This window comes from Protopterus annectens, chromosome 9.part0, assembly GCF_019279795.1.
Source record: "Protopterus annectens isolate FY-2018-M chromosome 9.part0, PAN1.0, whole genome shotgun sequence".
NCBI lineage: Eukaryota > Metazoa > Chordata > Ceratodontiformes > Protopteridae > Protopterus > Protopterus annectens.
In genome coordinates this window covers 168,152,614-168,167,127 of record NC_056743.1, presented here as the reverse complement: position 1 = coordinate 168,167,127, position 14,514 = coordinate 168,152,614, and the positions used below count along the sequence as shown (strand labels likewise).

Sequence of the window (14,514 nt, the reverse complement as noted above, 5' to 3'; positions counted from 1 at the left end):
TGTTTTACAGTCGTGAAACAGTACTTTTGCTGTTTAGTGAGTGTAAAATAAAAAAAAGAAAAAAAATTAAAAATAAAGCACATGTGCAAGAGTGTATGCATGTATGACAGTAAGAGAGATAGAGAGAAATCGAGCGAAACACAACAAAAACTGTGTGTGCATATGTGTTTGTTTCTGTCTGCGTGCGTGACTGAATGCATGCGTGAAAGCAGAAGACATTGTGTGTCTGTGTGTGTCTGTGTGTGTCTGTGTGTGTCTGTGTGTGTCTGTGTGTGTGTGTCTGTGTGTGTCTGTGTGTGTGTCTGTGTCTGTGTGTGTGTGTCTGTGTGTGTGTGTGTGTGTGTGTGTGTGTCTGTGTGTGTGTGTGTGTCTGTGTGTGTGTGTGTCTGTGTGTGTGTGTCTGTGTGTGTGTCTGTGTGTGTGTGTGTGTCTGTGTGTGTGTGTGTGTGTGTGTGTGTGTCTGTGTGTGTGTGTGTCTGTGTGTGTGTGTGTCTGTGTGTGTGTGATACAGAGAGAGTGAAGTGTGAATCCCCTGGCAGCAGCCTACAGCATCGGGCCTCATAATACCCCTGGGCATGTGTTAATTACACATTAGCACACACCCTGTCCGGCATTATTGCTTGCATATTGGTAGGCTTGAATGGCATTATTGCATGTACCTAAAATATTTATGCATGTACATGACAGGCCCCACCGCTGACCTGAGTTGGCTCTTGGTACTGGGCTGCTGAGGTACAGCACCCCCACCTTACAACAATTAACAAAAAAAACAAGAAAGGTACTAACTCAGAAAGTCACCTATTTTTTAAATTAAAAATAATAGTTGACTTTCTATTGTGTTCTGGGTCCTTGGAATGCCACGGTTCTGAGGAAACCTGAAACAAAAAAAAAATTAAGCCTCTTATACATGCTATATTCAGATGTGATTGGCAGCATTCGGAAGTGACAAGAACTGTTGCTCAATGAGTGATTCGCAGGACAGCTGCATGATGCAGCAAAGAGCCCTTCCTATTAGCTCAGGCTGCCTCAGGTGAGCCAAGAAGGAGGAAATAGTTAGAAGAGGAAGCACAAGTGCAGGAAAAGTTTGTTTTTTAAAGTATTTTTTAAGGCACTATGTCTGCTACTGCAAGGATGTGGGAATATGGGAAGAAGGTAAGAACTTTGTGTGTGTGTGTGTGTGTGTGTGTGTGTGTGTGTGTGTGTGTGTGTGTGTGTGTGTGTGTGTGTGTGTGTGTGTGTGTGTGTGTCTGTGTGTGTGTGTGTGTGTCTGTGTGTGTCTGTGTGTGTGTGTGTGTGTGTGTGTGTCTGTGTGTCTGTGTGTCTGTGTGTGTGTGTGTGTGTGTGTGTGTGTGTGTGTGTGTGTGTGTGTGTATACATTGACAAACTACTGAAGAGATTGGGGGGATTATTCATTTTGATGTCATTGAAGTGCTTGTGCATACATGGACAAAATAATGATGGGATTGGTGGGGAAATGGTGTCATTTACTGCGCATGTGTACAGTGTTAAACTACCGAAGGGATCAATGTGGAAACAACTGATGGTCACATCTTTGTATGGCTGTTATAATAAATTACTTTGTACAGTTGTTTGTATTTGTATTTTATTACAGCTAATGTACAGTAAAGCAGAACAATTACAGACTAAACCAACGCTGTTGTGCTTGCAAGAAGGCGACCAAGGACCTGTGAATTAAATCACTTTTATTATAAAACAAAAAATAAATTAAAAAGTAATCAATTTGTTAAGTGCTTTTGTCCATTTTAATGTTAATGGACTTCTTCAGAACTAACAGAAATAATCTAACTACCTTCATTTAAACCGTTCCAGTGTAGGCATCATCCAAAAGTAATTAAATCTTAAATAAACATGCACCATGACATTTTCATATTCACTAATATGTAGAAAAGTTCTGTAATTCATTGAGATATAATAAAAATATATGAATTTGTAATATATTAAAAAGATATAAAATAATTTAAATATGCCATAGATTGCTAATAAATATATTGTTCATAGACTTAAATTTTTTGACTATCTCACTTTTTCTTCTTTCGGCTTTTCCCAGTTAGGGGTCGCCACAGCGGATCACCTGTCTGCTCATGATTTGCAGTGAGGTTTTACGGTGTCAAGTTGCCAGCCCAGTACCCAACCTTCCACAGAAGGCACACACACGCACACACTCACACATAGGGCCAATTTGGAGTGTCCAATCCACCTACAGCATGTCTTTGGGATGTGGGAGGAAACGGGAGCACCCGGAGGAAACCCACATGACCACAGAGAGAACATGCAGACTCCGCACAGAAGGCACCTCAGCCAAGGATCGAACCGGAGAACCTCTTGCTGTGAGGTGACAATGCTAACCACTGCACCACTGTGGCCGCCCTTTTTGTCTGTCTCACTATTTAAAAAAAATAATAAATTTAACAGTTAGGTTTTAGTATGTACATATTTTCAAATGATAAATAGCCCTAAAGAAAGAAGTCGCCCATTAACTTTAACACGGAAGAAAGTGCTTAACTAATTGATTATTTTTTTTATTTTTTGTTTTATAATAAAAATGATTTAATTCACAGTTCTTGAGTTGCCTTCTTGCAAGCAGAACAGCGTTGATTTTATTACATCTGATACCTTGTATATTCAGTCAATAAATTAGGCTTTAATTGTTGGAAACTAATTATCTGTGGATTAAGTGACATTTTTTTTAATTTGTTTAAAATAAGCATTTGTTGTTCTGGCTTTGTAGAAGTAGTGTGCATATTTTTTTCATTTTCTGTAATAGTCAGGCACCAGCACTGCACTCAATACATAGCTGTCTGTGGTGGTCTGGCCAGGATGCGTATGACACCAGCTAATCATTGGCAGAGTGTTGCACGGTGTTGCCATATAACAGCACTTTTGAGTTTCTGGCTTTTTTATTCCTTCTATGTGAAGTCCTCCTTTCTTTGTGGATTTTATCCAAGTACTTTGGTTTCTTCTCCCAGACCCTCAGCGGTAAAATGCATGCCTCTGGCCATTTGTTCTTTTACTTTTCTTCCCAGCTCACACCTTACTGGTACACAGAAGATAACAGGTTTTTTTGGAAAGGTAGGAAGGCAGGAACTATTCCCAGAAAGACTGAATATATTTCCTTTCTCATAATTTTTTGATCAGGCCATCGTCATTATGTCAAAAGATAGTAAAAAAAATCTAAGCTGCACCTCAGTGCATCTACAACTCCATGATTTCTGGGGTCCTAGCAGACCCCATTTTAATTCAGTTACTTTCTCCAGACCTGAATTACAGTGGCGTATTGCCCAGTTATTGAGTGTTAAAAGCATGGGGGGGGGGATAACACTAAATATGAAAAAGCAACAAAGAAGTAATCTGTTTGGATGTTGTGGGGCCAGGATACTGAAGGAGTGCAGGGGAGACTAGTGGGTAGCAATGGGACCAATGGAGTATTGATTGTACTTAGACATCTAAGGTGTATATAGTCAGCAAAGTGGCTATAATGACTGGGTTTGTACTGAAGCAGTCTTTGCATGAAAGTGAATGACCACATCTAATCACAGAAAACTTATTGACCTGCTGTAATACAGCCCCCCTCTCCTGTATTCGGCTCCACCCAGTCAGTTGCTTCCTGCAACTGCCCTTTGTTTTGAAGTCACTAGCAACCACTGCCACTTACCCTGGAAACTACAGACTCATTAGCCATACATGTATTGCCGGCAAAGCTATGGAGCACATCATCACCACTAACCACATAAATCATGACATTAATAATTTGATCAGGTTCAACTCAAATCATTTCAGATTTAAGGGCAGTTCATGCCTGCTTAATCTTGTAAGTTTCATTGAAAAGGTCATGCAAGCAGTGGAAGTTAGTAGATAGTAATCTCCAGTTAGAATAATCACATTAATCTCATTGCAATTAACGCATTAAAAAAGTCTATAGACAATCAATCTATGTGGGGATCACCATCACAAAAGGGTCAGTCCTCATCTCTCATCTCATCATCAGTCAGACCGTAGGTCATAGAGCATCATTTAAGTCATACAGTACCTTACAAAACTTGGGCAACAGCTGAGAAGAATCAAGAAGTATCAAATCTCAAACAGATCAACCTCATTCAGACAGTCACCCAGCTTCAAACTGAAGAAACTAGCAGCTGCCTCTCGGGAATATTGCCTACTCAGAGGCCATATTGCCTACTCAACAAAGGCCATGTTCAACATGCTCCACCTGGAGAAACCATATCCCCCCCTCGATGCCACTCTAGCCACCATCTCTAGGAAATGAAACCTCACCATAATGGGTTGGAGGACATGCTGGAGGGGGATAGAACTCTGTCCCAGAGACTCTGCATGCTTTGGAACAAGATTCCAATCTACATTAGGCAGAGCTCCTCACAATCCACCTTCAAGAAAACCTTCTGGAAATTGATGGGAAACCTTAGTGACTGGATGGGAATCAGAGTGGATGCCTCACATCTAAAGAGGCTGATAAAACTAGCAGGGGCAAGATTAAAAGCCAAAGGCATGGGAATTAATAGGGTGGATAGCAGATAGCCACCTACCTAGACCTGAAATGAACCTATGAACCTATAAAGATTTAGCCTTATTTACTGAACTAGAATACATGCTAACAGATGCTAACCTAGTTAACAAAAAAAAAATGATTTTCCCAAGAGGAAATCTGCTAAAAGTATCAAAAAATAGACCACAATATTTAAAGTAGCCCATGTATATAAAAACTATACATTGGGTTGTTGTTGTTGTTGTTGTTTTGTTGTTTTTGTCTTTTTCCTTTGCTTTTTGAGTTCAGCAAGCGATTCCGTCCGCTGATTGGCAGTGGATTTTTTGGATTTTTTCGTGTTGTGCCCCTGGCCCATCACAACCTTCAACGAATGCACCGCACACGCATGTCTCCACACAGGAAGGCGCTAGTTGAGAAAAGATGCATGATAGCGTCTTACTGAGGCTGCACAAGCATTGCAGCAGCACCACCACCAAAATTGTATGGTTCATCAGATGAGGAAATGGAAGCACAACTGCAAGTGGTCAAAACCTTCACAGATGACATAAAAATTTCGTCATTTGGTCTTGATAATGTGCAACAGCAACTTTTAAAGCAGGAAAGCTGTAGTACCAATGTAATCTTTGTGGAGAGCCAATGCCTTTTAGAGTTTTGCTATCGTCCACTCCCTTTATTCAGCATGGATGTCATTTATTCTTATTGTATTCTAATCTTCCCAGGTCATGCTTTGATGAAAACAGTTTGACTCTCATGAGCAGGGGAAACAAAGAGCCTATTCAGTAAACCTGTTGCCCTTGCTTAACAGATTTTTACTATTTTGCATTTTTTGTATTAAACAGTGATACGTTTTCAGGTTATTATAGATGGAAATGAATGCTAGCTAAACCTATGTACAGTATTGGAATGGCTTATTTTGGAACACTGAACATTTCCTTTTTTTGGGTTGAGTTGAAAGACTAATGTTTTTGATTATTGGCTGTTGCAACTTACTAATTAGGTTTCAGATATCCAGTGTAATCTACAATGATTACTGAAATTCCAGGCAAAGTATTCTGCTAATGAATGTCTTATTTTTTATAATCCCTTTGCATTTGGAATATGGTTTTGATTTTCAGAAAACCACATTATATGTGAAATAAAGATGTAAGTATAATTCTTTATTTCAAGAAATTGAACGGTTTTCCATATTACAGCTTTAGAGATAGTGAAAGTATTAGTGTTACATTGTGAAGGGGTCTGGGTAATGTAAAACCCTGGCAATTTTCTCTTCCTTATTAAACCAAGTGAGATGGAAAATCTTTGTATTTCCAGAGGACATAAACTTAAAATGACTAGAGAACAAGGGTGTTTGTAGGAAGAGATGGCATTAATCAGATGTGAACAGGGTAAAGAGGAAGTGAAAACTGAGATGATCAACAATGTAATCCTTTCATGCAGTAAAATAAGTGGAAACTTATACAGTGTTGGGTTCATTTAATTAGACTTTTTAGTAGGATAATACATGGAAGGTAAAATAGTATATGGAAGAAGTAGGAAATAACATTTTAGCACTAAAATCTAATATAGCAATAACCCACGCCTGGGTGTGGGTAATGCGGGATTTACCCACGGTTGGCATGGTTTGGTCCCGAGGGCGAAACAAAGACAACCGTGGGTAAATCCCGCATTACCCACACCCAGAAGTGGGTTATTGCTATTATACTATGACATTATTTAAGAAAAGAAACAATTACTTTTCTTACATAATGGCATTGTATAATGCCTCTTTGCTGCCCTTCCGCAGCTGTCTGGCATCCGCGGCAGTTCTGATGTACTGCGCATGCCTACGCAGTACATCAGAGCTGTGGCCAAAAGCAACGGAGAAAGCAAGATCTCCGTTGCTTTTTTACTGTTTCGCTATGTTAAATGGGTTTAATATAGCGAGATAGCTTTAAAATAAAGCAATGGAGATGTCCATTGCTTATTTTAAAGCTGTCTCGCTATGTTAAACCCATTTAACATAGCAAAACAGTAAAAAGCAACGGAGATTTTGCTTTCTCAGTTGCTTTTTTTTTTAAAACCTGTCTCGCTATGTTAAATGGGTTTAACATAGCGAGACAGCTTTAAAATAAGCAACGGAGATCTCCGTTGCTTTTTTTAAACCTGTGTCGCTATGTTAAACTCTTTTAACATAGCGAGACAGTGTTTTAAAAAAAGACTTGTACTAATGGAAAAAGTCCGGGCGACCGGACCTTTTTCCATTAGTATAAGTTGATTTACAACGTGCACACTGGCCAATCAGCGTGCACGTTTTGGAATATTAATGGGGTGTCATGGTATAATGGTAGAGTACCACTGAAACAATGCATTTGTTATACAGAGCTTTAATACTTTTAATTATCTCTCTAAGAGATTGCTGTTCCAGACAGAACAGAGAGAGAGAAAGAGAGACTGAGTGCAACTGTCCGTACTTGTTTATGCGTGTGTGTGTGTGTGTGTGTGTGTGTGTGTGTGTGTGTGTGTGTGTGTGTGTGTGTGTGTGTGTGTGTCTGTCTTACCAAAAGCAGTGAATGCAGTTTGTGTAGTTATATGAGGAGTAGCAGCAAAATTAATTAGGAATGAAAGTCCCAAGTCAGGGACAGTCATTATTTACTGCTATTGCCCACTTAAGTACTACAATAAAATATTAGTTATAATATGTTTTTTGAAGAATAAAAAAAACTAGAAATGTGATTATTAGTGTTGTTTAGGGCTGACTGTTTGAACAACTCTTTTGATTTCATTGGCACACCCAGGGATGTTTCTGAATATTTAGGAATTAGTTGCATGCTATTGTGTTTGAAATTATTGTTTTGGTTATATTTTGTGTTATTTAATATTTTGTCTGTATTTCAATTTGTGTTTGAATGTTGGTATCCCAGAATTCTGTTGGAGTGGGCAGGGTTACATAACTGCATGCAAATTTTATGTTAATGTACCTATTTTATGGGACTTTGTCCAGATTTTTGATGTTTGCAGGTTGAGAGGTATGGTTAGCACATGCACTATCCACAGGCTCATTGCTGCTTCTCAAATGCACAACTTTCTTCACTCAAGCTACAGAAGAGTATGGTCTTTGAGTTAAATACATTTATTTTACAATGCTCCCAAACACAGAAAACAATGCGATCTGCAGATCTTAATACCATGGCAGATAGCCCACTGAAGTATATACTTATGTGACATTCGTAACAAAACATATGAGAAAATAAAACTTACTATTTCTAGGGACAGTGCTTCAACATTGAATGCCTCTTTCAGATCTCCAGGCCGTGATGTATTTAACCTGTGAAATGTTTAAAAAAGGTCATTTTATAATTACTGATGAAAACTGCTTTTTAACCCTTTGACAAACAATACTTCTACTAAGTACAATAACAGAGTATCTTACATCTTACACAAATTTTATTTTCAGTGTCTCTGCTTACATATCATAGACTGTTACTAGGATAATGACCTGGGAGGGTCTTTCTAAGCCTAGCCAAGTTTTCCAAAAAGAATGACATCCTATATCTAAATAAGGCACTGACGGCTAAGCATTTATAAGCTACCTTTGTACATCATTTTTATTTATTTATTTATTTTTTATTTATCATTTGTTGACCGGGAAAGTCTGACTAGGTTCCACAGAGCCTGTTTTCAGCGGATGTCCGGGGAGAAATGCTCCAGGGCATTCCATGCAGGGCATGGGTACCAGGCCCAGTGTAAAATTTCTATTCCCCATCCACTGATTTTAATTTGTGTAATAGGGAAACTGAGCTTCACATGGATGAGAAGCTTGTTCCACAGGAGGGGAAGTCTTTGGGACATCTGTCTCTCCAGCATGTTCTGTTTAAGTCACAGACAAAATATAGCTCCCTAGACCATGTATTTCTGGTACTGCTTGAATTAGAAATATGCAGGAGAATCGTAAGTGTGGTCTAGTGTTTGTGGATGCCTTCTAAGCCAGGCATAGATCACCCCTCAGCAATCTATAGGAGACTGAGTAGTGTGAAATGACCTTAATTTTCTCTGCATGAGTCAGGATGGTTACGCTTTGTATTCTTTTTGTAAGGAACCTCTGAGGTCACTCTAGTTGCTGCATATGCCTGGTCAGGTACATACTGAAAGGAGCATTGTACTCTATGATTGGTCTCATAAGGGCAGGGATAATGACCTCTTTGGGCCTAGATGCCATGCCCTTATTTATAAGTTCTGCAACATAAAAGGATTTCCTCACCAGTATGACCACATGGTGGTCAAAGGTAAGGCTACTGTCTGTGTGCATACTCACATCCTTGACCACTGGGTTGACTGTTAGGGGGCATATTATCAACATGGTAACTAGCCAGGATGGCTGGCTTCCCAAAGGGTAAAATTATGCATTTCTTAGCATTGAGGTCATCGTGTGATGTGACTTTGAGCATGTTAGCTGTTAACACCAGGATTCAATGTTTGCCTTAAAGTGGATTGTACATCTCACAGCCCTTCCTAGTTACCAAAAGAATGAAAATTATTCATTAAGAAACAGTTAAATGTTTATGGGCATTATGTTCTGCTGTATTTTACTTACAACTGCTGACATGCAAACTCCATATAACACTACAGACAAAATTATAGGTAGGTTAAGATTCAAAATGTATATTCTGTCTGCCACAGTTAATAACAAGGACTCTGTCATGGACTTCTAAATCTAAATTCTGTGTAGTGTTAGTTTGCCTACTAAAGGTTCTATTTTTTGTTCCTTGGGAGTATGAACTTCAAATTATTTTTCACCGTGATGGACTTGTTGGTTATACTCTGTTACTCACCATTGGTTCTGTCCGCATCCCCCTCCTAATTTTGGAATGTGAGATATTCAGCGGTGTTCATTCTTCCATGCTACACAGATAAATAAAGGAAATGTGCGAATCATGCACCTTCACTTCTACTGAAATGAGCAAGGTGTGAAGAAGTGGTTCTGATTTTAGATCTTCTAACCTTGCAAGGGGATGCCATTACTCTTTTGCATATCTTCATTGTTGTAAATTCACAAGGAATTACTGCAATTACATGCATAAAAACCCATACGTACATAAAGTCTTGAATGCTGTTGTATATTTTTGCAAAGCGGCAGCAGGCACAAACTTGAGTGGATCTCTCAAGACTTCCACGAGATCCTGTGCTGGGCTTAGGGCCCCTTACTCGCAGCTTATCCAAACTGTTTTAAGTTTTTTTTAAATCACACTGAGGATGTTCTTATACATAAACCCTGGTATGGCTTTTATAAGGTTGGGAAGGGGGGACTACGACAGATAGAAGAAGAGGACAGCAGACATGAAAACCACAAAAGGAAGACATTAAGAGGGTTATGCAGGAGGAGTTGGGAAAGGATAGGTTCTATTTTTTGTTAGGGTAGACAGTATACAATTTTCATCATTTGTTGAATGCTGTATGTATTTTGTGGATGATATTTTTAATTTGGACTACAAATAATTCATAGTTAGAATGTATTCATTATTTATTGGAAATACTGAATTTTTAAATTTTTCTCTTGAATATTTTAATTCCCAGATAAATTTTCTGGATGTTACTTTATCCAAAGAAAATGGAGGTATTATCAAAACCAATCTTTATAGAGATGAATGTAAGAAGAATATGTACATTAATAGAAGTGGTAAGCATCCTACATTTGTTTTTAGAAATATTTTGCAAGGTCAGTTTTTTGAGGGTATCTAGACTTACTAGTGAGGTTTTCGAATTAAGGATAGTGTTCACTCAGAGGGAGATTTTGTGCACAGGGGTTATGACGAGTTATTTCAGATCAATGGCCAGAGAATTAATAAATCTGAGAAGTTCCTCAGTGGCCCCATTTTTTGGGTGAGTATGCGACCATAGTAATATCTGGAAACTCGCCAGATATTAAGGCCTTAAGGGCTATTTTAACCTATTCCAGAAGTATGGGTAAGATCTGTGACATTATAAAACATAATTGGCTGATTTTAATGACTGATGAGACTGTTAAATCAGTTGTGGGACTGGCCTCTTCCTTTTCTTTTAAGAATTCACCATCAGTGAAAGGATGATAATATACATACTCCACCGGCCACTTTGTCAAAAAACACTGGTACTATTCCATGTTATAATTAAATATTGTATGTTTATATTAAAGTCGCAGAATTTTATACATTCAGAAACTAAAAGTGTACACATGTAAAAGATATATTGATTATAATACATTAAATGTTATTTATCTTGCTAAATGCCAGCTATATACATGTTTCTACGTTGGGAAAACAAGAAGAACTTTAAAGGATAGAATCCGTGAAGATATACATGATATGAAAAGGTTAAGAACAACCAATGTTTTGGCTAAGCATGTATTATCAGTTGGTAATGATCATAATTTTACATTTTTATCTCTACAAGAAGTAACTACTTCCTGGTGGGGGGTGATACTGAAAAGATTGAAATAGAATGGATTATTAGGCTATGTGCTTCAGCTATGCCAGGTTTGAATGACTGTTTCCTTAAAACCTATAGTACAATGAGGTTTGAGCTGTTGATTGTAATTATGTGATGGTTATTAAGATTTTATTTGTATGAATTGTCTGAACAAGTGCCTTTGAGTGTGAACGCACTAATGCTTTTATCTTATTAAATTTTGATACTTTAGCTGTGGTGAACAAGTTCTTTTGTTTAAGTAGCTATATCTGGTCTGGGCGTGCTCTTCAACACCTCAGTCACAACCTGCTGGTATAATTAGCACTTGAGCCACCAACCCAATGACCACTTTTCACTGTCCAAATAATGATAGCTAATGTCTTGTGAGGAAAAATATCTGATGTACAGTGTATGTTGACCAGTCACCAATCAGCATAGCCCCCCGAGTAACACTGCATGCACCAGATATTATCTGTGTAACTTCTCAGTGTTACACAATGAAAGTCATGACCTATAGCTGTCAACTAGATGCTGTTTCTTCACCTGTGCAGCCATGTACCATGCATGAGCCTGCTGACAGTGATGTGATGCCATACTACTGACGGGTGGCTGCCATCGCAATAGCCACTGCTGGGACAATTGATAGAGAGAGCTGCACTGTCACTATGGGTAACTGGCTGTGCTGTTGCACACCAGATTGACACATGATCATGTAATACTGTAGGTAGTAAACATCCTGCATGCAATAGCAGAGTCATACTGAATTGCACCCTTGACTCATCCAGGCAATAGAAACAGACTTTGAGCACACCAAACACTTGCTCAAAGACTATCTGTGTCTGGGACAGGGCAGTATTAAAGCTCTCCTCAGCAACTTCCTGGGAGTTTCATGCCAGTGTCTTTAGCAAAGGTTTGAGTGGGTAACCTGTGTCAGCTGGAAAAACTAGACAAGGGGACATGCATCAAAACAGGGGGTGATTACTCAGTGGTGTCTGCCACTGTATAGAGACAGGAATAAATATGATTAGCAACATTGTAATAGTTTGCACTTAACATGTATATGACTGTGAGAAGAAGCACTACAGAGAGCTTGCATGCCAAATAAGAGAATCTTGGGCACTACCAGAATGCTGGGCTGACACATTGGTCATGCACCCCCATGCATCACACATTACCAGGTAGATAATGGAATGGTAGCCGTTCCTGTTTTGGTACCAATCCCTCCATGGCACAGATAAGGCTCTTATAGTAACATGGGTGCAGTCTATTGTATGAAGTACCTCAGGAAAGTGTGCCATTCCAAAGAAGGCATTTGTGGCACTGCCTTGGTCCTGTGGTGCCACTAGGAAATAGTTATGCTGATCCATGTGTGCCAAGAGTATGTCAAAGTACTGCTGTAGTATCGTCAATGCAGAAGCCTGTGAGATACCCATCATAACCCCAGTATGTGTCTCTTAAGATCTCATTAGCAAGTATTATCAGTGTTATACATTCCTTGGTATCCACAGGTATAGGAAGGTATGCATTCCCCAAGTTCATGTCTATGGGCCATACAGACTCACCAAAGCACATATAATAGCCCTAAACACTCTAAACATGTCCAGTAATTTCTGCTGAGCAATGATGAGGTACGTAATCCTTTGCCTATATCATCTTCTTCTTCTTCTTGTCTGTTGAGTGCTGCTTCAAACACTGGATTTTGACTCAAATGAAATGGTCAGCTTACAGTGGTACACAACTAGACGGGCAGCAAAAGCAACTAACTTCATGGAATACAAATCGGAGTAGAAAGGCAATGATTGACGTCTTATAATTCATCTGCAAATGGCAAACTTGTGAATCACATAAAGGTGGGGAAAGTAGCTTACTTGCACAAAATGGTCACAGATTTTTCACACATTCTTCATTTACATCTCATTATTTCCTCATTAAGATGTTTTTCTCAAAATGGTTTTATTAGTTGTGCCTAAGCACAGTTACTGTCTTTGAATTACTCCAGAGCTCTGCTTATTCACAGCCCACTCACTTACCTGCCGTGCTTATGTGTAATGACTATGAATAACACCCTTTGCAATAGTCAAAACATGATTTTTCTTTAGTTAATTAAGAACTGGGTGAGAGTTGTGTCTTTTGTGCATGGAGCAGAAAGGCAAGAACTGCACAGAGTGGTATAAGCAAACACATAGGTTACCCTGATCCACACAATGGTGCACAAACAGCAAATGTATATCTTCATTACCTCCTGAAAAATTATATGATGTCTTCCTTTTGTTTCTTGCTGTGACTTGCATTTACATGCATGCATACCACAGTTTATTTAACTATTTATTGTAATCAACTAGTCTTATTACTGTATTGTACTGAGTACAATAAATACACAAAGATAACTTTCATTTAATACGCTTTACTATCACATTTTTCTTTTCAGATCTACAAGCATATAACACAGATGCTGTCAGCTCTCTGACATATACCCAAAGCTTGTTTATGCACAGTCATATTTATACCAAACGGTCTGATATTTTTCTCAGTCTGATATAACAGTTCTTTCTTTGTATAACAATTTTTCTTTGTTCTTCTAATTTATGTATTGTCCTGGATTTAAGTTCGGTTGTCCAAGGAAACGCAGTTATCTGAAACATAGTGTTTCACCACTATCTGATGTTCCAATTTTATCTTGCTTGATGTTACACCTCTTTACTTCATTGATGTCCTTCCAGCTGCCATCTGCGCAGTTATTTTTACAGAGTTTATTTCTCAATAACATACTCCTTTACATGGATGCCAAAAATCTAACTAAGCTATATATGCTTGTCAGCACACTTACTATTTTTCTGCTTTTTATACTACTAGATTAATCCTTTATATTTCATATCATTTTTGCAGCCTTTATTCAAGCTAATAAGCATGCTAGCAACAGTTTGAAAAGACAGTGTAAATAGAACAGAGTACTAATATTCTTTCAGTTCCCCATTTTTTTGTATGTTTGAGGAATGGACTAAACTTCAGTTAAAGAAAAGACTGCATTTGTTTCATTGGCATTATCATTTACAGCATTTACGACTTTGCTCATATTTACAATCATAACTTGTTGAGTTATTGCAACTCTCCATAACCTGCAGCATATTAAACAATTCCAAGCTGTCATTATTATTATGACTCCTAAGACTACCAACACTGGATTTATTAACCAATTTAACAATTTTATTCCCGATGACCACCCTGTGAATATATTCCACCAATTATGGGCAGTGTCAGCTTCTGTTTTTTCAGCCAAATTTACCAATTTGTCTTTTACTATTATACTATTTACTTCATACCATAATATGTTGTGGTTATGACACTACCTCTGGATAGTGCTGTCGAATTCTTCAACTCTACCTTCTTAGACACTCAACTCCCAAGCCCCACCAAGAATAAAACGCATAAAAACCAATTCTGCCCCTTGGCTTAGTAAAGATGCCAAAACATTCATGCAACAAAGAGACAAGACCTGGAAACTCTATCATCGTGATAGGCACTCTAACACCCTTCTTAAATACAAACAACTCCAAAGTATCATACAAGACAAA

The 14,514-nt window shown here is 38.4% G+C and overlaps 1 protein-coding gene across 1 annotated transcript in view; it reads right to left on the bottom strand.

Annotated features, from left to right (window-relative positions):
• The window catches only part of LOC122810862 (2-oxoglutarate-dependent dioxygenase htyE-like), a 165,750-nt gene that overhangs the window by 68,782 nt on the left and 82,454 nt on the right, over positions 1-14,514 (bottom strand). Inside the window, exon 3 of the mRNA XM_044082414.1 lies at positions 7,760-7,826. Within this exon, the coding sequence (XP_043938349.1) occupies positions 7,760-7,826 (67 nt within the window). The remainder of the gene's footprint in view (positions 1-7,759; positions 7,827-14,514) is intronic.